This window comes from Ambystoma mexicanum, chromosome 9, assembly GCF_040938575.1.
Source record: "Ambystoma mexicanum isolate Mex_15411 chromosome 9, UKY_AmexF1_1, whole genome shotgun sequence".
Lineage (NCBI taxonomy): Eukaryota > Metazoa > Chordata > Amphibia > Caudata > Ambystomatidae > Ambystoma > Ambystoma mexicanum.
The window spans coordinates 1,494,414,509-1,494,437,241 of record NC_090931.1 but is presented as its reverse complement, the minus strand read 5'-3'; the positions used below and the strand labels follow the sequence as shown (position 1 = coordinate 1,494,437,241).

The window sequence follows — 22,733 nt, the reverse complement described above, 5'->3', positions numbered from 1 at the left end:
GGTAATCCAGGCCGACGGGGGAGGAGTCTTGTGAAGGGGCGGACTCTGGTAAATGGGGCGGAGTAAAGCAGGGGTGCAAGCACTTTGTTGGGCCTAGGTCAGCTGAAATCCTAAATACGCCACTGCATAGACGACCTTACATTATGTTTGGGCAGCTATCAGTCATGGGGTATATTCCATTTCCAGGTACCTAATGGCATCATAAACTCGAGCTCCGCTTTCATTGTCTATCAGATTTCCCTTAGAACCTCTGGATGGAATATAGTCCCATAGTCGATAGCTACTCATTGATAATTCTATTGTTCCCCAGTGAATGTCTTCTTTTAGAAAAATTCTGCATCAAACAGTGAAAGTGAAATTCATGCCCAGGTCTCATCTATTCATGTATGGGGGCAAATACGACTAGATTTGCACTGAATATTGTACTTGTAAGTCTGTGTAGGATTCTCTCAACAAGTACATTTTGTGCATGCCTCTCTCCTGATTGGTGTAGGCTCACAAGCGTGGCTTCTCACAGTATCACCCAGTGAGTTTGTGAGCGCAGGGGGGAGGCGGAACGAAGAGTATCAGCTAGAGCTATTGTTTTTTAGGCTGTACGATGACATCAAATAATAAAGTGTACCTCTGCTTCTTTCAATAGAGAATGAGTAGCCATCAGAGGAGGCATGCTGGGGAGAAGTCCTACGAGTGCACGGAATGTGATGAGCACTTTAATCACACATCAAAGCTGAGAAGATATCAGAGATCCCACACAGGGACAAAACCTTTCCAGTGCTCAGAGTGTGAGAAAAGCTTCACTCAGAGCTTACATCTGCACCTGCATCAGAGGATCCATACTGGGGAGCGACCCTACCAGTGCTCAGAGTGTGTGAAAAGCTTCACTCGCGGATCACATCTGCACCTGCATCAGAGGATCCATACTGGGGTGCGGCCTTACCAGTGCTCAGAGTGTGTGAAAAGCTTCATTCGCAGATCAAATCTGCACCTGCATCAGAGGATCCATACTGGAGTACGACCATACCAGTGCTCAGAGTGTCTGAAAAGCTTCTCTCAGACACCAAATCTGCAGAAGCATCAGAGGATCCATACTGGGGAGCGGCCGTTCCAGTGCACAGAGTGTGAGAAAAGCTTTACTCAGAGAACGAATCTGCTGAAGCATCAGAAGATCCATACTGGGGAGCGACCCTACCAGTGCTCAGAGTGTGAGAAAAGCTTCACTCAGAGCTCAACTCTGCAGCAGCATCAGAGGATCCATACTGGGCACCGGCCGTTCCAGTGCACAGAGTGTGAGAAAAGCTTTACTCAGAGATCGAATCTGCTGAAGCATCAGAAGATCCATACTGTAGTGCAACCATACCAGTGCTCAGAGTGTGAGAAAATATTCACTCAGAGCTCATATCTGGTCAAGCATCGTAGGATCCATACTGGAGAGCGGCCCTACCAGTGCTCAGTGTGTGTGAAAAGCTTCACTTTTAGCTCAGATCTGGCAAAGCATCAGAGGATCCATACAGGAGAGAAGCCCTATGGGTGTACAGAATGTGGTAAGCACTTTAATTGTGCATCAAGCCTGATGATTCATCAGAGATCCCACACTGCAGAGAAACCCTACAAGTGTACAGAGTGTCGGAAAAGCTTCACTCAGAGTTCAAATCTGCACATGCATCAGAAGATCCATACAGTGGTGAAGCCCTTTGGGTCTACAGAATGTGGTAAGCACTTTAATTGTGCATCAAGCCTGATGATTCATCAGATATCCCACCCCGGAGAGAAACCATACCAGTGCACAGAATGCAAGAAAAGCTTCAGTGACCGCTCAGCCCTGAGCAAACATCAAACAATCCATACAGTGGGGAACCCCTATGAATGCACGGAATGTAAGACAAGATTCACTGTCCCGTCAGCCCTAAACAAGCATCAAAGGATCCATACTGGGGAGCAACCATACCAGTGCTCTGAGTGTGTGAAAGGCTTCACTTGTAGCTCATATCTGGTCAAGCATCGGAGGATCCATACAGGAGAGAAGCCCTATGGGTGTACAGAATGTGGTAAGCACTTTAATTGTGCATCAAGCCTGATGATTCATCAGAGATCCCACACTGCAGAGAAACCCTACAAGTGTACAGAGTGTCGGAAAAGCTTCACTCAGAGTTCAAATCTGCACGTGCATCTGAAGATCCATACAGCGGTGAAGCCCTATGGGTGTACAGAATGTGGTAAGCACTTTAATCGTGCATCAAACCTGATTACTCATAAGAGATCTCACACCGGAGAGAAACCCTTCCAGTGTACAGAGTGTGAGAAAAGCTTCATTACGAGTTCAAATCTGCACCTGCATCAGAAGATCCAAACAGGTGAGAAGCCCTATCAATGCACAGAATGTAAGAAAAGCTTCAGTGTCCCGTCAGCCCTGAGTAACCATCAAAAGGTCCATACTGGGGAGAAGCCCTATGTGTGCTCAGAATGCAATAAAAGCTTCAGTCACAAATCAGCTCTGAGGCGCCATCAACAAATCCATACAGGGCAGAAGCCCTATGGGTGTCCAGAATGTGAGAAGAGCTTCACTCAGAGAACACGTCTTTGCAGGAATCATAGGTAACATACTAGATACTGACCATACTAGTGCACAGAGCGAGAGAATCTTCATTCATATAGTTAAAAGCCATGTGCATGTTGGAAAAGGACTTACATCACAACGGTGCATTATTTATTGTAAAGAAAATCAAGAGATATTTTGCACAGATAAACGTGTATATTCCTAACAGTTCCACAGGTGTTTCATCTGAAGGCTAGAGGTGATATAGGGGCTAAAAATTGGAATTCCATTCCAACCACTGTTCCATTTCCTGATGATAATCAGATCTTTTGGGAATCTTGGAAGTCCTGCATAAACAGCTGTGCTGCACTCTCTTGTGGTCCAAGCACTCAGTGCTAGCATACCTTTTGGGTGAATGTTGCATGTTGTAAATGTTAAATAGAAGCAGTTCATGGGTTAAGCACCCACAGCGAATATCTACTTATGACCTCCATGGCAATTCCCAGTATAATAGTTCAGCAGGTTGTCTAACTGCAGCAGAAATTTAGAGGCTGGATATCAAGCCCTCGGCGAAGCCCGAGGACAAGGGAAAGGGAGTCTGCATCACCCCGCCACCTCAACAGCATCCTGTCCTGCCGCTTTGCTGTTCTGTTGGCCCTGCCAACCCTGCTTCAAAAGACGCCAGATATCAAGCACTCACTGACGCCCAAGGACAAGGGGTGAGGCAGTCCGCCGCCTCCACACGACCCTGTCCTGCCGCTTTGCTGTTCTGTTGGCCTGACCAACCCTGCTCCAAAAGACACCGGATATCAAGCATTCAGCAAAGCCTGAGGACAAGGACGAGGGATTCGATGTCACTCTGCGAAGGAGTGTGAGCCTGCGGGTTTCTATGTTTTTTATACAGCCCCTGCTATGCTGCTTTTCTTCATTTGATACAGATCTTTGGACAATTGACAGTAAAAGTACTCAGAAGTCCATTTATTTTTTAAAGATTGTTTTCCTGCTGTTTTGACCCAGCTACAGATTTATAGTGTGATCTGAGACCTGGTCGACCAATCACCACTTATTTTTAACTTGTACATCTGTGAATTTGCATTCAATTACTTTCTCATATATTTCCCATCTTGAGTCGGAGTGGCCTATGGTGCGCTTCTGCTTTTACTTAAAAAATTAACATTGTTTGGGGTGGCACTGGGAAGACAGATTAAAGCTGCCCCTTGAGCCAGTTGGGCGGACCCCACTGGCTTCGTATCATATGTTATGATACTCTTTATTTTTTTACTTCAAAGCTACGCCACACATTTCACCTGTCAATGGCTCAAAGAAAGTGACCCGCCTGGTGCTTCCCTTCCTTAATAAACAAGGTTGTGTGCCTCTTAGACAATATTAATTGTCCAGCCTGGAGCACCTGTATCCGACCTCCCTGTTTCAGATAAACAGAAGCACCAAAGGGGAAGCATGCAAGAACTCTGTGAAAACCCACCAAACAGTTACCTTTTTCTAAATCTAAAACACATAAAGATACCACCAAATGACTTCATTCTTCGACTGCAATTCCATTTTTGACCCTGAGACTGGCTATCCAAATGGCCAGATGTAATTATGTCCTTCCAGTTGAGATGCATTGCACCAGGCAGGGTCCAGAGATTCCATTAAGTGACCAACTGTCCAATAATCGACCATTGGAGGCGGAAGACTCCTTGCAAGTCCCTTTTGCTATCTATGAAGGAATCAAAATGTCCATTTGTTTTGATCCACTAACTAATTTGGTCAATCAGGACTCCTTGGTCAAGGAGGGTGAACTGGTATAGCGAACCCCTAACCCAGATAATACTGTTGCCACCCAGATGTTGAACCATAATGAGCAAAATGGAAATCAAGTCCCAGATCCCTCGCGTTGAGCACACAATGGTGGGCTTGTTCCAATTGCTTTATGTTGCTGGCTGTAATTAGAAGTTTGCAACAATCTATTGGTTATTTATAAAAGGAATTTGGCTGAGTCAAGCAAGTTATGGAAAACCCTAACTACTCTGATGAATCCACCAGTGTGTAGGCCACCACCTAGGATCGCTGTAAGTACCCATTTACCGCTAACTAATCAAATGCCTGCTAACCAAATCTCATTTTCCAGGTGATTTGAAAATCATAGCAAAAGCCATCCATCCCCAAACATGGGGCAAATTCCACCTAGAAATTATGTGGCAAAAGACCCCAAAGCCTCAGATGATGCACCATACTGTCGTGGGGAATGGTTATCGGCCTTGGGGAGATTAGGTACCACGTTTAGAAATGACATACACTCATAATAATACCTCCCTTTTTTTGGGTTCGCTCTGTGAATACCATTGTCTCTCCTCGGTGTGCGGTAGGCGCTGCAAAGCTCCCCAGTGTCCCAATTCCCATCTATGGGCTCACCAGTCTCTTGTGGCTGCTTCAGCATTCTTTGCAGTCTTTGGTTTCTCCAGCAGGACACATCCTGCTTCTGCTGGCGTCCCGTCTGCTCTCTGGTACCTGCTTTGCCTTGGCATACTCTCCATAGCCTCTGCTACAGTAGGCCTCTGTGTGATGTACCTTCCGTTCCATGTCATTTCATCGCGGGATTTTTTTTTCGCTGGGTTTTTTACCGCGATTCTTTTTTACTAAAAAAACCATTGAATTTTTTTTTCATTATTTTTGGAGGGATCCCCTTCCAACCTCCCCCACCCCCCCCCGTTTTTCAAAAAAATCAGATGGGTTTTTTCGAAAAAAAATCTGTGGTAAAAAACGCTGCAATAAAACATCCCGTGATGAAAGGACGTCGTACCGTACCTTCAACATCTGAGCTTCTTGTGACAGCGCTAGTTGGATCGCTCCTGCTTCCTGCTGCAGCTGGCTTTTTCCACGCTTCCAGACCAATGTCGGGTATAGTGGTTCCCCCTCTTCCTCAAAGTGTCAGGGTTTTAAATGTCCCCGGGACCTATCGGATCCATCCAACCAATAGAACATGCCTCTTGTTCTGCATTGCTCACTTGTTCTTCCTCATCCCAGTCCTTTAAAAAAAATTATAGGAAAGAGCCATACTGTCAGTGCAAAGTGGATGGACTGAATCTATATCACAATATGCCATACAGGTTTGGGAATTCAAGGGGTTGGTGTCATACCCTGAGTGGAAAGGGGGATACTATGTTCCTGCTAGTGAGTCTCCTTCCCTCCCACAAGGGTTCTCTCCCCCTATGGTCCTCCCTCAGGCAGCCACCTCCAAGTTTGGGATCAGGTACCACCTGCCCTTCCCTGGCCATATGGGAAAAGAGTTCCCCAGAAAGGGAGTGATGACATCTCTAGATTCATCACACTAACTACAGCTTCTCTTTGGCTGGCGGAAAAATGTCTTTCTTTCCCCAGCCTTCCTCAGCTTGCAAATCAGTTATTTGGGGTTCCAGAGCCTGGTTGGTAGCTTTAGCTTACCCTCGCCAGCTACTGCACTGAAGAGGAACAGCCTGGATACTCTTTCCAAGCTGTCATGGGTCCTCGATCCTTGGTGCAGACCTGGTTCCCTCTCACCAAGTGCTGTGCTACAAAAGCGTCGCCTGGATGCTCTATCTCCAAGCTATATGGGTTTCTGACCCTTGGATGCAGACCTGGTTCCATGTCACCAAGTGTTTCACTGAAGAAGCGTTGCTTGTATGCCCTCTCCAAGCTGTAGACTTGGTTCACTCTCCTGCCAAGCCTTAGTACAAGTCCATGTACGATTTGGCTGTGAGTCCAAGACTCGCCTTCCCAGATTCTTTCTCTCTTTCTGTAGACTTGGTTCACTCTCCTGTCAAGCCTTAGTCCAAGTCCATGTACGATTTGGATGCGAGTCACAGACTCACCTTTCCGGCTTTATTCTCTATTTCTGTAGACTTGGTTCACTCTCCTGCCAACCCTTAGTACAAGTCCATGTACGATTTGAATACAAATCTTAGACTCGCCTTTCTGGCTTTATTCTCTCTTTCTGTAGACTTGGTTCACTTCTTGAGGAGAACCATCTCTGGTTCCGGAAGCACCTCAAAACCTTTCTCTGTGCTTCTGCTTTTTCTCCTCCTCTCCCCTGCTGACCTCCTGGCTGAAACTGAAACTGAACTGGCTACTTGGCCACCCTCTGATCTCGGGCCCAGGTCCCTCCCCTGCCAGTCACTCACCCCTGCACTGCCTGCCTGGCAACCCCCGCACTTGGGGACTGTTTTTCTGTATCCCTACAGTCCCACTACCAGCACTTGATACCTGATGTCTGCACTTACATTTGCACTTGCCACCTGCTGGCTGTTACCTTTCTTATTGCTATTACTCTAGTCCCATGTACTGGACTTCCCCTTCCCTTTCCCCCTGCAGTTTCCCCCTTGCCCCCATCCCATGCACTTGCACAATCTGAATGACACCTGGTCTAGTAGGATTGCTGTCTGTCCTCCTTTTGTTCCCCGTCCCTTGCCTCGTCGCGCCTTGAAACACTTGTGTACAGGCGCGTTATAAATGCCATATCCTATCATGCCAAGCCTTAGAACAAGCCCATATATACAATTTGAGTTTGAGTTCCAGGTTTGCCTTTCCAGCTTTTGCAACAACCACCTTGAGGTTTCTGAGCCCATGTGGCTACCCGCATACCTTGTGTTATGGCGTATGCGAGTGCTGGCTCCCTCAAGGCCGCTGGGTTCACTCACAGTACTCCGATAACTTTCCAGAACTTCCTTCCCCCTGCAGTGGCACCGCAGGTTTATTCTGCTAGGGGATGGCTTGCTGGTGTGGTTTAACTGTCCCCTGGTCTCTGGGGTGCCTGGAGTCATCTGCTTCTAGGCCACGTGGTCCTCCCATCCTCTCATCTTCTGCACGGCATCCCAGTCAGCGTCCGTCTGCACGGCTGGCTTGTCTCGGCTCTTGCGGCTCCTCCTGGGAGGACTTGACAAATTGTTAAGTCCTTCATTGGTTTTTATCTTACTTCTGCCATTCACTGTTCGTGAACCACTAGACTGGTGAAAGTGGTTCCAATGCGTACTCGCAATTGTTCCACATTCCCTCTGCGTCTCAGTAGTAGGTGAGTATTGGGATGGCAACTCACTAGTCTTCTTCCTCATGTCAGTACTAAGTGAGCATTGAGATGGCATCTCATTACTACTCCCCCTCGTCTCGGTACTCTTTATTTGAGTTGCCTTAGCAAATTAGATAGGGTGTGAGCGTGAGTGTGAAGAGGAAGGAAAGGTGGGGTAACTCTGGAAAGGGGTACCAGGATTATGTGCTGGATGGGAAAACCGTGTTCTCCCAATATGGTAATCGCTGGTTCCAAAGGCGGTCTCTCCTTCCATGAGATCCACCCGCTGAGTACCACCCCCAAGAGGGACTATCGGGTAGCAGCCTGACCACCCTGGCTTCATGGGAAATGGTTCCGCTTTCAGAAGCATTGATGACATCATGGGATTCATCACACATTGTTTGAAAGTCCGTGGGATGAACTATAGAGACTTTTCAGAACCTGTGACCAGAACTCTCAGGTGTCAATCTATGTCACTTTTCCAGATGGACCAGGAGAAGGGTGTCATTCTCCTGGTCTAGCTGGTAAATCAGACCCTAGTTCAAGAAACAGCTATAGAAGCAGCCTGACAGGGGAATAATTCACCAGGGGAAGGAAGTCATTCTCCTGATCTAAGTCAGGCTGGTAAACCAGACACTATTTCCATAGGCAGATGTTGAAGCAGCCTGAGAGTGGAATAATTCACCAGGAGAAGGGAGTCATTGCTTTTGGTTTACTTTCTTAGTGGGGGATAGAGTAGTTGGTTTGGACAGAGGACAGTATGTATGTTTAGTTGCACTTTCATCCTGATGAGTAACCTAGTTATATTAGGTTGAGCTTGGGAAACCCTGCCTTTTAGAGGTAGGGTGAAATAGGTTTCTTCCTTCACTTAATAAAAGTCTCTACCTCAAAATGATATCACTTTGTCAGCCTCCTTCCTCCATCAAGCCACACAACCCAGAACCAATACCCTTCAAAATCGCATGAATCAGTGTTTGACATTCCCCTTTCCCCGCTTACCAAGTTTTTGAATACTATTGAATTAACACAAGACAGGGACCTTATGCAAGAGCTGAATCTAGGTGTCTTCGAACACAGCTGGCCTGCACAAACATCTGGACATCCTCGATAGGTTTGATTTCATAGATCTTTAGACTTAATATGTTTCCAGGAAACATGGCCCAGTAGTCCTCTATATTTGGAGGGTTATATGTGTTTCACGGTTCTGCAGTCTGTCCCTCTCATAAGATAGGACGGCCAAGCGGGGGGCTATGTATGTGGGTTAGTGTAAAATTGAATTCCCACATAAAATGTAGCAATACAGTTTCACCAGATATACATGGCATATTTATTGAAATCCCATGAGCTAATACTTTTTTTGCTATTAAACTTCTAGAACAGTAACACACCCTTTGGGTTCAATGGTATGAGGACATTTGGCAGCCAATTGGGTTGGTGATAACTTAAACAAAATCATTTAGGTAATTGTGGGAGATCTAAACCTTCTGTATGAACCCTTAAATGAAATGTTTGTTTCGATTGAGGAGGACTTGATTCGGGGCTCTCCTCCCTTAACTCCACCAAAGCTAAGGAAATCCTATACATGTGCCTTACAGACTGCCCGGCTTGTTATTATTTGGGTATTAGGGTGTGTAATGGGTGACTAAACGGTGATGTACCACCTGAGCCTACATATCATAACGCCCAGACCTTTAGAGATGTTTATTTTATACCAATTGGTGTAAGAAACTGGAATCATGCAAAGTCATTAGAAGTTGCGCAAGGAGGTGGAAGTGTTCACTATGTCCTGACTATAATCCTAGCTACAGACCTGGCAAATTTGTATTGTTTGATATGGCCCACGTGTTACGTCCTTCATTAAATAATAGGTGTTACAGATGGGAAGACTGTGACTTCAAGAATATTATTCTGTTGTATCCTGAATTGATTCCCATTTCTTAAATTATTTCTAACACTCAACATCCTGATCTTAGTGTTATATGGTGTTCATATGAAGGGGTCACTTCTAGTCTTGCTCCATTTTTTACCAAACATCATTAAGCAGTGTCTGCAATCCAATTGAAGAAGGAGTCCTGGTTTGCATGAAGAAAAACATGAAAATTAGTTGCAGCACTTGAAATCCGAAATCGCATGGATAATGACACAGTGAATCAGTAAACACTTTTCTGTTGCTAAGGATGTAAGTCAAGGGTGTATTCTAGCCTCCACCTTGTTTAATGTATTCTAACCTCCACCTTGTTCAATGTGTTCTTCATTGGGGTGCCTAATAATGTACCGTCCCACACACATCTGTCGTTCCAAGCACAGGCTGAAAAGATTTCATTGCTCATTTTTGAAGATGATGGTGTCCTCATTTCCTGTACCTCCAGCCCAAGGGCCTAATGAATTTAAAGTGCATGTTGTCAACTAACACAGATGAGACCAAATTGCTGAGGTGTGGGGAAAAGTATAAATCTCGTTCACGCAAGGAACTACGTATAGAGGAAAGGAGAATCTATGATGTTCCTTTCTTTGCTAACCTCAGAATCAGGTTTGGGTGAAACATGAATTAGTTAAACCATATTGATAAAGCCAACCTGATCCTAAGGAAAGGGAGCAGTGAAATTGTGACCTATTCCAAATCTTTTGGAGCGTTTTCAGCTTGAATTTTGAGCGAGAGATTGGCTAATACCAGAGGCTATCCCGATATACCTTGAAATATTTGGTGAGAAATCACCGCAGGTGGAAATGGTGGGGTGAATTTGGGATCCACGTGCCCTGGAAGCACAAAACACAACCAAAGAGCACAATATATCTGCCATATATTGTTTAACACAAAGGTCACAGGCAGCTATATTGCAGGTAGGATCCACCTATCACATGTGTGCATAGACTGTGCAATCACACATGTGTGACTGTCTGGAAGAGAGGGGTTGCACATGAGCAGAACAGCAACATGTGGACGCCACAAGTGGCACAAACCGATATAATGTGGCCATCTCACAATGACCATGCCAAGTGTTGTGGTTTGCTTTTGGGTGAATGTTGCATGCTATAAATGTTAAATAGGTTAAGCATCCACAGCGAATGTCTACTTATAACCTGCATGACTCAGACACCATTCCCAGTGTGATAGCTAAGCCGGTTGGCCAACTGCTGCAGAAATTTAGAGGCCGTATATCGAGCCCTCAGCGAAGACTGACGACAAGAACAAGGCAGTCTGCAGGAGTTCGCCACCTCAACAGCATCCTGTATTGCTGCTTTCCTGCCCACCCTGCTCCACTAGCAGCTGCATATCGAGCCCTTGGTGAAGCCGGAGACATGGTTAAGGCAGTCCACCGCCTCCACAGGTCCCTGTCCTGCGGTTTTGCTGATCTGTTGGCCTGGCCCGCCCTGGTCAAAAGGACACTGGATATCAAGCCCTCAGCAAAACCAGAGGACAAGGGGAGGCAGTTCATGGCACTATGCGAATGGCTGTGAGCCTGTATGTTTTATACACAGCCCCTGCTTTCCTGCCTTACTTCGCTTGCTACAGGCTCTTCGGACAATTAACTTTAAAAGTACTCAGAAGTCCATTTGTTTTTTTTATTAAAGCTATTTTTCTTGCCGTCTTGACCCAGCTACAGATTTATAGTGTGATCTAAGTCCTGGTCCATCAATCACAACTGATTCTTAACTTGGGATCCATCTGTGTATTTGCAGTACAGTCACTTTATCATATCTTTCCCATTTCTACTTGAGTAGGACCGGCCTATGGTGTGCATCTGCTTTTATTTTATCAAAGAATGAATGTCGTTTGGGGCGGCATGGGGGAAGACTAAAGCTGCCCCTTGAGCCAGTCAGGCATGTCCCGCTGACTTGGTTCCATATTTTATGATACATACATTTTACTTCAAAGAGGATGTTGAAGCATCAAGCTATGCCACACATTTCACCTGTCAATGGATCAAAGAATGTGGCCTGCCTGGTTGCACCCTTAACAGCGGTAAACTCGTTAATAAATGAGATTGAGGACAATATTAATGGTCCAGCTGGAGCACCTATATCAGGCCTCCCTGTTTCAGATAAGTAGTCGGAAGCATCGAATGGGACAACATGCAAGAACTCTGTGAAAACACACCAAACAATGGAAACAGACAATTCTTACTTAAATATCGCACAAGCACATCTGTGCTTTGTTAACAATCTATTCAAAAGGTCTTTATACATAAAATATTGATTGGGCACTTTGCTAAAGGCCTTGTTTAAGTCTTTTTGAAATAAGGACCAGTCGGATCATTGTCCATCTTCTTCTGAAGCAGTTGGAAGCTTACAACATTTTCTTCATCTGTGCCGTAGTCATAAAGGGGCGCGCAACAAACATTTACATTTCTATTTAAGTAATAGAGGAATACTTAAAACCAAAATAAAGTTTAAAGAAGAAGATCTATGTTTTCCATCAGGAGAAACGGTCTGTAGCCCACCAGAGGCGCTATCTAACATCTCTTATATCACTTGCCCATGTGATATTTTGTTTACTACATTTAAAATATTACTGGCGGTTTCCATCTCGTCACTGAATGGTCATCACACACCCTGCATAGTCACAAAACCCTTGATCAGCCCAAAAAATGCACCAATCCCCTCTTAGGAAAATAGTTTGATAAAGGGCTTCATTTTAATTGGCCCATATTACCTCAGACAATTGGGGCTGTAACGTCCCACCAAACATTCCCAGACCCCCCTTTGTTTGCATACATTACCTTTGGGTTTCACCCTAAGTTAACAGGGCAATCCAGACGTGGACCCCTTGCTCACTGTTCTTAGAGAGGCAACAGTTTCACCTCACTGATGATGCCCAACAAGGCTGAAACACGTGTATGGGGTTACTGATGGTACTCTTGTTCAGAGGAGAATTGCCTAGCATTTCGGCGCTGGACTGCCCCTGGGCAGGACAAAGGCTGATATGCAGGGAAATGTCTTCTCTGTGAAAAGGACAGTGAGCTAAAGACTTGGTAGAGTCTCTCCCAGGGGTTATTCACCCAAGAACAGGTCATTGGGCTGTGTTCGTGCTGGTAGAGAGATTCCCAGACCCCCTTTGTTTGCATACATTAACTTTGGGTTTCACCCTAAGTTAACAGGGCAATCCAGACGTGGACCCCTTGCTCACTGTTCTTAGAGAGGCAACAGTTTCACCTCACTGATGATGCCCAACAAGGCTGAAACACGTGTATGGGATTACTGATGGTACTCTTGTTCAGAGGAGAATTGCATAGCATTTCGGCGCTGGACTGCCCCTGGGCAGGACAAAGGCTGATATGCAGGGAAATGTCTTCTCTGTGAAAAGGACAGTGAGCTAAAGACTTGGTAGAGTCTCTCCCAGGGGTTATTCACCCAAGAACAGGTCATTGGGTTGTGTTCGTGCTGGTAGAGAGATTCCCAGACCCCCCTTTGTTTGCATACATTAACTTTGGGTTTCACCCTAAGTTAACAGGGCAATCCAGACGTGGACCCCTTGCTCACTGTTCTTAGAGAGGCAACAGTTTCACCTCACTGATGATGCCCAACAAGGCTGAAACACGTGTATGGGGTTACTGATGGTACTCTTGTTCAAAGGAGAATTGCCTAGCATTTCGGCGCTGGACTGCCCCTGGGCAGGACAAAGGCTGATATGCAGGGAAATTTCTTCTCTGTGAAAAGGACAGTGAGCTAAACACTTGGTAGAGTCTCTCCCAGGGGTTATTCACCCAAGAACAGGTCATTGGGCTGTGTTCGTGCTGGTAGAGAGATTCCCAGACCCCCCTTTGTTTGCATACATTAACTTTGGGTTTCACCCTAAGTTAACAGGGCAATCCAGACGTGGACCCCTTGCTCACTGTTCTTAGAGAGGCAACAGTTTCACCTCACTGATGATGCCCAACAAGGCTGAAACACGTGTATGGGGTTACTGATGGTACTCTTGTTCAGAGGAGAATTGCCTAGCATTTCGGCGCTGGACTGCCCCTGGGCAGGACAAAGGCTGATATGCAGGGAAATGTCTTCTCTGTGAAAAGGACAGTGAGCTAAAGACTTGGTAGAGTCTCTCCCAGGGGTTATTCGCCCAAGAACAGGTCATTGGGCTGTGTTCGTGCTGGTAGAGAGATTCCCAGACCCCCCTTTGTTTGCATACATTAACTTTGGGTTTCACCCTAAGTTAACAGGGCAATCCAGACGTGGACCCCTTGCTCACTGTTCTTAGAGAGGCAACAGTTTCACCTCACTGATGATGCCCAACAAGGCTGAAACACGTGTATGGGGTTACTGATGGTACTCTTGTTCAGAGGAGAATTGCATAGCATTTCAGCGCTGGACTGCCCCTGGGCAGGACAAAGGCTGATATGCAGGGAAATTTCTTCTCTGTGAAAAGGACAGTGAGCTAAAGACTTGGTAGAGTCTCTCCCAGGGGTTATTCACCCAAGAACAGGTCATTGGGCTGTGTTCGTGCTGGTAGAGAGATTCCCAGACCCCCCTTTGTTTGCATACATTAACTTTGGGTTTCACCCTAAGTTAACAGGGCAATCCAGACGTGGACCCCTTGCTCACTGTTCTTAGAGAGGCAACAGTTTCACCTCACTGATGATGCCCAACAAGGCTGAAACACGTGTATGGGGTTACTGATGGTACTCTTGTTCAGAGGAGAATTGCATAGCATTTCAGCGCTGGACTGCCCCTGGGCAGGACAAAGGCTGATATGCAGGGAAATGTCTTCTCTGTGAAAAGGACAGTGAGCTAAAGACTTGGTAGAGTCTCTCCCAGGGTTTATTCACCCAAGAACAGGTCATTGGGCTGTGTTCGTGCTGGTAGAGCGATTCCCAGACCCCCCTTTGTTTGCATACATTAACTTTGGGTTTCACCCTAAGTTAACAGGGCAATCCAGACGTGGACCCCTTGCTCACTGTTCTTAGAGAGGCAACAGTTTCACCTCACTGATGATGCCCAACAAGGCTGAAACACGTGTATGGGGTTACTGATGGTACTCTTGTTCAGAGGAGAATTGCCTAGCATTTCGGCGCTGGACTGCCCCTGTGCAGGACAAAGGCTGATATGCAGGGAAATTTCTTCTCTGTGAAAAGGACAGTGAGCTAAACACTTGGTAGAGTCTCTCCCAGGGGTTATTCACCCAAGAACAGGTCATTGGGCTTTGTTCGTGCTGGTAGAGAGATTCCCAGACCCCCCTTTGTTTGCATACATTAACTTTGGGTTTCACCCTAAGTTAACAGGGCAATCCAGACGTGGACCCCTTGCTCACTGTTCTTAGAGAGGCAACAGTTTCACCTCACTGATGATGCCCAACAAGGCTGAAACACGTGTATGGGGTTACTGATGATACTCTTGTTCAGAGGAGAATTGCCTAGCATTTCAGCGCTGGACTGCCCCTGGGCAGGACAAAGGCTGATATGCAGGGAAATTTCTTCTCTGTGAAAAGGACAGTGAGCTAAAGACTTGGTAGAGTCTCTCCCAGGGGTTATTCACCCAAGAACAGGTCATTGGGCTGTGTTCGTGCTGGTAGAGAGATTCCCAGACCCCCCTTTGTTTCCCACCAAACAGGGCCAATAGGCAAGGAAACAAAATGGCACACTAAGGATGTAATGGTCTAACAGTATACCGTTAAAGATACCGTGAACAGCTTAATTGAACAATAATAACCGTCACGTTGTATATACCAGTATACCGTTTATACCGTTAAGTGTGCTCTTCAATCTGATTTGGAAAGGATGCAGTAAGCAAGTGCTGCGCAGTCTTGGACTTGCACTGCTGGATGTGCCGTCTGCCAAGAGAGCCTTGTTTGGCAGACAAGAGCATAGGGAAAGTGAGGCCACATTAGTAAATGCAGCTTTGCTGCTGTGACCGCTCTTTCGCTGTGATCAGTAGAGTCGGGTCAAATTGTGTTGAAAGCTACCAAGTGCCTGAACCTTTGTGTTCCACATGCAAAGCTGGTAACGATGAACTGACTGACTGGCTCTATAAGCATACCGGAGACTCTAGTTCATAGACTCCGCCAGACCTCGATTTCATGGGCAAACTAGAACAAAGTTATTTTGTTTCAGGTATTATTTATTTGAAAGGCAGCATACAGAATTTAAACGTTTTCACACAGTCATGTTGCTCCGCGCTACAGGTCAGATCTTCTATGGTGATTGTCCCGATTTTAAATTTGCAATTTGCAAGACCACAGGGACATCACGAGGATGAGCTGAGGGCCTGAAATGAAAGTGAGCATTTTATTTTTCCAGTTGTTCGTATGTAAACAAATGTAATAAAATGTTCAGTGGCTTGCAAAACAGTGGAGCCAGGAGCACTTTGCTTAGCAACCACTCAGCCACACAAGCAGAAATGTATCGATTCAGCTTGGCCCTGCATCATGTGCCATTAGTTCAGTAAGTTAAGGTCCTTCTGCACTGAGCAAACACACATTGGAACAGCTCTTGCTCAGGCTGTGCAAACTGTAAAAAAAAAAAAAAAGGCCGGCCAGTGAAGTCATGCATATCGAATTACTCTCCCCAAGGTTTAGATTCAAGGAACTTCAGGTTCGAGGGGATTGGGTCCTCCGACGTATTCCATATCTATGACAGTAATCGGTGATTACTGTCATAGATATGGAATACGTCAGAGGACCAATTCCATATCTATGACAGTAATCACCGCAGCTGTGCTGCGGTGATTACTGTCATAGATATGGAATACGTCGGAGGACCATCCCATCGAAAGAACGTTACCAGGTAAGAGAGTAACTTGTTCTTCTCATGGTCATGGATCGGATAGCCATCCACTTCTGTTTTAGCTTAGAATTATGGGATTTGTAGTTTTCCCACCAATTTGAAAGGTGGGGAACTACACATCCCAGAATTGAAAGGGGGGAATTAACTCGATGCCCTTCTGATGCGTGCCCACAAACAACTTTAGCTCTGTAGACAAGGCATGTACTGGCCTTTAGGGCAAAAGGCCCATGGCCGAACCAAAAACGCGAAATGCTTGTGTGGGGCAGTTTTTTAGGTCAAAGTGGGGCACTTTTTTGGCAAATGTGGGCCAGTTTGATGAGTGACTTCACTAGGCAGCTAATAGTTTTGACCACTGTTGCTGAATAGATAGTCTTTTAAATGTACAATTTGCATCACATTTTATCAAAAATCTCCCCTTTGGGTACTATTCAAACAGTGTTCCAAAAGGAATTAATTCCCATTTGCAACTGTGGACCTTTTTTGTTGGTGCCAGAGACAATTGTATGCCCCAGTCCGACCCGGCTGTAGGCTGTGTGAACACTGGGCCTATCAGTGCTTTCTGCTAGTAAATAAACTGCCCCCCCCCCACTGTCCTCTGTGTAGATTTGCACATTGGCACTAGAGTTGTTGCTTCGCTTGATCCTTCACCTACCTGCCTTCTGCATATGGCACTGGACTCAAGCAGGCAGGACAGCTTCTACATTCAATTTGAAGTTTCCAGAGCAATGTGGGTGAAATATTTCTTAGGTCTATTCTCAATTTGTGACACCACCCATGACAGCATTCCTCCCTCTGAACTCGCATCACAAGGGTCCTAATGCACTCAGGCCTTGGGAAAATGGTTTTCATGGGGCTGTGGGGAGGTAGTGGTCTAGGCCATATTTTTGCCGATATTTATTTTAACTTTGTCATTTTCAACTTTCTTTTTTTTGCCACTATCTTTAAGAAGGTAAATGAACATGTATTGCAAGAATCAAGAAAGAAATCAACAGCATCCACTGAACGCTGTCCCTTTAGGAATACATGGTCAGTGGTGACTCCGACATCAGACATTCATAATACACCAGGCAGATGGTAAACAAGTTATAGTGATTAGATCAATATGCAACCTTTCGGTGTGTCTGTGTTGGCTATGACATTGTGACAAAAGAAACACAATGACATGGGCTTTCAGACCGCACATGAGTGACTTTTCCCCCTTTAATGGGATGAAGAGTTGTCAAAACAAACTTTTTGGCGCAGTGAGGGGTCATGATGCCCATGCCATGTGGTTCCAAAAACATGCAAGTCGAGGCCAATTTTCAAAGCAATGACCTGTGACTGAGCAGCAAGCTCATTGCTCAAAATGTGCATTATAACACTTCTACTAGTCACTCTTTCATTCAAGGCAATCAACGAGTGAGCGCCATGAAAGACCAATTCTGCAGCCGCCTTAGATTCCTGGAGGATCAGCTAAATATGTGCAGAGACAAGTTTCTAAATGCTACCTTGCTACAGCTGGAAAATCCTGCCTGCGTATTCGTAAGTTAACTAAAAAGCATTGACTTAATGGTAAGTTAAAGAACGTCAAATGCAAACAGGCAATGTAAAAAAAAAAAGTTTTTTTTTTGGTACAAGTAGTTTCAGTTGGAGCAGTTTTTAATGCCATTCCGTAACAACATGTGCCTGACACAAAATCAATATGTTAGCAATAGGAAGCAAAAATACAGTGACCAGAAGGAAAATGATTTACTTTGCGGTGGCGGCTTTGGGGTTTATAGATTTATAATGGATAATGTTTTCTAAACATAAGACAATGGTGGATTTTCCTGGTTCTATCATTGAATTTACATATAATAAGTCACAAAGTGAAATTCACTCATCTCTTCTGGTATTCCCTGCTGCCATACCAAAGGGTAACATGTCCGTGATTATTGAACATGTTTTGGCCTGCAAGTAAACTAAAGGCTGTAACGTAAAGAGAGTGAGAGAGCGTGTGTGCGTGTGTGTGTATGCAAACAAACGCATACTACCATCAGCCTCCATTGATCTGTGGCATGCAGATTATCAAGATGGCAACATGTTCATCTTCACCAGTAGCCAGTGGAAGAGCTAAAAGCTTAAATTACCACTTAAGAAAAGCTATTAAGTTTGCTTTTCCATTTGCAGCAAGGGCCCGCCTCCTCCTGTCCACACGTGTGTTTGTGTTGTTTGGTGGAAGCAAAGGGTGGCATTTCAGTGGAAAGTATGTTGAAAAGCCTAATTCTGGCGCTGGGTGCCTGGTCTGTTTGTGATGAGAAATTTGACAATTCATGACCTTTTAAGAACATTTTTGTTAAGATCGGTTAACTCCACCTGCTATACCGCGATAAGCATGATATACCGTCAATTGGCAAGAAGGTTATTGTACCACCATAAAACTAATACTGTGACATCCCCATGTAGCACCCTATCTTGTAACATGTTGCCATCCATGATGGACTTCAAGAAAAGCGTGACTGGTCCACTGCTGATCACTGCTTCTGGACCATCATTTCTGCAAATATTTCCATATTATTCAATCCTTTTCTCATTGTGGCTACTTGAAAATGCTCACTATAGCATTCACGAACACTATGAGCCTCATTACAAGTTTGGCGGTGTCCCGAATCCCATCAGTGAATTCGGTGGGGTATCACCAAACGGAACTACTGTTACTGGCACCTGCTCTGCCCGAATTACTGGCAGATTGCAGGGGCCAGAAAGGGTCGGCCAATCCCCATCCCATGGAGTTCCATAGGACTCCATGGGGGGATTGCCGGTATTAACTCTTGGCTGGAGGTAAATCAGTCTACCCCACCGGCAAACATGAAGTATGCGGGTCCAGAAACATGCCAGTAAACGGATTTCCGTCATGTTAATTCTGGACGGCCATACTTATAATAAGGCACTATGTATTCTTTTCCCAATTTGATGAGGCAGTCCTTGATGCCTGGGACCAGGCATTCGTCCCTTGAGAAACGCTTCCTTTGTAATAAAGAGCTGGCCATTACCTCACAACCCTCCTCGCCTGCCCCTGGATTCTCTGTCTGTTTGCAGGGGGCAAGACAAAATTCAATCCTGTGCTTCCTTCTGACAACTGTGGCCTAATGCACTACAATGGCAGTGTTACGCTCACCTAGTCTCTGCGGAGGCGTTGGGGGCACGGTTGTAGCCCTCCCGGGGGTGAGGTCGCTCAGGTCCAACTTCACCTTCTGCACTTATGTGATGATTGGTGGGAATAGGTGATGCTGCTTGGGACTGCTACTGCATGGAGAATAGGCGGCGTGAGTATGCCAGCTTGTGAGCCTGATCCTCTCCCAGACCCCTTCTCCCAAACCATGGTACCCGTGGGATGCGCTGCCCCTGGAAAGCTCACCTGTTGATTAGCTTTGGCGAGCACTCCGTCCTGCTGCTTCTGTCAGGGGCGCTTGTATGATCTGGACCGAGTTCTTTCACTGGTCCCTTGCACATGGTAGTCCAGCTGCGACTAAGCCACTATACTTCAGGTAAGTGTTCCTGTTTGCCTTTGTCTTTCCTCGTCTGTTTTTGTTTAATTGTAAAGTTTGTTGTCTTGTATTGCTGTCCGTTCCACTTTTGATGTTTGCTCTTTTGCTTTCTTCCCTTGCAGGTGATGTTGCCGGTCCGGCAGCAGCTGCGGAGCTTGAGGCGGAAGCTGGAGGGAACAAGGAAAGAAGCTGCAGTGGTACAGTAGCTGGTAAGTTGTTAACTAGGGGGTGCGCGGGTTCAAATGCGGCGCGATCCTACAATGGATGTTCTAACCTTGTCTTTCTTCTTCACAGGGTCTGAGTTCGTGGATGCGGAGCACGGTGCTGCGGCGTCGGGATCAAGACCAATGGATGTCAGGAGATAAGTCTGCAGATGAAGCGATGAAGCACCAGTTTCCTGGAGGTGAGTATGCTGGAAAATGCCTGATTTCAAAGGTAAGTAAACTGATCCAAGCGGCGGTGAACGTCACGTTGCACGAGAGTGCACAGTAACGCGAAGCACCGGCCTTAAGGATGGAGCATCTTATATAGCTGAGCTTCTGAAGCCCCGCCCACCAGGTTCAGCCTGCCTGCCACACCTGATTAGTCAGCACCTGAAGACCAGGCCTAGGGAGCCACACCCGATGAGTCAGCACATGAGGATGTATCTGCTCCTGGAAAGTTCTTGTAAAATAAAAGCACTCCTGCACTGAAGTAAAATAAAAGCACTCCTGCACTGAAATAAAGTAAAAGCACTCCTGCACTGAAATAAAGTGTTCCTGCTCACATCTCTATATGAGCCTGCCACCAAAGGCGCCAGGACTGAGTCCAGCCAGGGCCCCTGTGTTTATGAGTCCCAAAGGGACATAAGTGAGTCAAGTGACCCATTGGCCTCATCACTAGATGGTGTGGTTTCTGTGTTCTGCGGCCTTTGGCCATCACAGGAAGCTTATTGCCTCTACTTGAGGTCTATTCAAAAAATGGCAGAGCTTTTGCTCATAACATCTAGCATCCCTAAAAACACAAGACCTTATAATCTTGTGTCATATTCTTCACACTATGGGCCTCATCATGAGTCTGGCGGTAACCCTTAAATGCGGCGGTAGTGCTATTACTGCCACATTTAAGGGTCCGCCAGATCATGGCTTTGGCGGATTTCCCCCCAGCTCTTAGCTGGGGGGAATTCTGTGGCAAAATTGCCGATTTTCGGCATGATTACCGCCGACGGGAAATCCACCGGCGGTAATAGCGCGAATTTTCCCCATTGGGCCCAATGGGGAATGAGGAATTCCTGAATGGGACCAATGGGGAATGGGCAATAACCCTTCCGTCAAACCTGTGATCCGGCGCTAATAGCGCCGGGGGGTTTGGCGGTAGGACTATTAGCGCTGGCGCTAATAGCGCCGGCGTTACCTCCCAACTCGTGATGAGGCCCTATGTGTTCTAAACCTATAAAAAATGCACACGCTCATCATGTGTGAAACATAAAACATAGCAAGTTGTGATGTTGTACAAAAAGGTAAAAGTGGTGAGTCGTGTGCATACGTGGGTGCATGTGCTTTGCCACATAGTGAAACAGTATTTGTTGCCTTGCGCAGCTCTTTATCTAGCTGCCATGCGAAAAAATAGTGTGGTCCCATGCGTTGGAGACTCAAGCTGCTTTGTGTTCCTTACGACATGTGATGCATGTGAGGTTTGTGGTGTACTGCTCCAGGTCTTTTCAGCCATCTTGTCTGCAAACGAGGGGTGAAGAATATGGTGTCATGCTTTGTGATGTGGGTCATGTTTGAGCATGAAGCAAAGTGTTATATAAAAATAATGTGTTACATGAAAATAATGTGCTGCACCATCCCTATGGAGTGCAGTTTGCATGGGCAGTGCTATGTGTGGTGCCCCAGGACTTGACAAAAAGCAAAATACTATCTCTGCCTACGTCATATAAAAAATAAAAGCAAAACCGATACTCATGAGCCATGCTACTGTTCCTGTAAATCTGCCAGGATATCGCCAAACTGTATTTCGTTACTGCCACTTGGTCTGGCGGGATTACCGAGGTGGTGGTGGAGTAAATCCCATTTCTTCAGAATCCATTAGACTCTATGGGGCTTTTTCGGCAGAATTATCGCAGAGGAATTTCCTGTTTTGCAGGGTCATCAACCGTACTGCTCCAAGCTCCTCTCGTATCGCATTCAGCCCTCTTTCAGTTGCATTTGCCAGCTCAAAATGCTCCCACCTCGTAATATGGAGCAATTTTGCATTAGCAGCAGCCCGAGAACCTGGTGCTAAAAGAGATGCAAAAAAGGAAGCAATCGAAGAGAACAGTCTAACTCTGTTGGCATCTCAAGCAACGATTCTGACGACTTCTGGAATATGCATTGTTCTCCCTCTTCATCTTTTACTTCCATTCTGCACTACTCCAACTTCTTCTAACATGCTAGTACCAGTGAAGTTATAATTTTGCACATCAGTGAAACATTCCCTACGATGTGAGTGTCTGTAGCTAACTTTTGACACTCCTTCAATTGTTCTCCTAGGGCGCGAGTGCCCGACCCCCTTACCAGAAAGCATTTAACTAGTCCCTGAATGTTCATTTAACAGATGTTCAAAATAGAAAGCTCATCAGCAGAAAGTTTGCCAACAACATGGACACTGAGAGAGGCAACGTCTGAATGAGGCACTACTAACGCTGGTGTATTCAGTGTTCCATGGGAGCATGAACCGGCCCATCGTGGTGGTAGCTGACGGTGGGCGTTGGGCCCACAGTCCCACCAAATGTCCATAATGGTGGAGGTCCTGTCCCGTATGCCAGGTAGCTCAATCTTCCTGGCGCAATCCTCCTTTTCTCCCAGGTGGGGAGTGCCCCATGCACTGAAACACAAAGAAGGACGTGTGAGTGGTTCTTTTGTGGCAGTTGATTTGTTGTTTGTTACCCAAGTAAGAGCATGCACATTCTCTTT

The 22,733-nt window shown here is 46.0% G+C and overlaps 1 protein-coding gene across 1 annotated transcript in view; it reads left to right on the top strand.

Annotated features, from left to right (window-relative positions):
- Nucleotides 1–643: 643 nt before the first annotated feature.
- LOC138487523 (zinc finger protein 850-like) overlaps nucleotides 644–22,733 on the top strand; it is a 237,314-nt gene continuing 215,224 nt past the window's right edge. Inside the window, exons 1-4 of the mRNA XM_069614022.1 lie at nucleotides 644–2,592; nucleotides 18,440–18,515; nucleotides 19,920–19,994; nucleotides 20,092–20,232. Coding sequence (XP_069470123.1) covers nucleotides 644–2,592; nucleotides 18,440–18,515; nucleotides 19,920–19,994; nucleotides 20,092–20,232 — 2,241 coding nt within the window. The remainder of the gene's footprint in view (nucleotides 2,593–18,439; nucleotides 18,516–19,919; nucleotides 19,995–20,091; nucleotides 20,233–22,733) is intronic.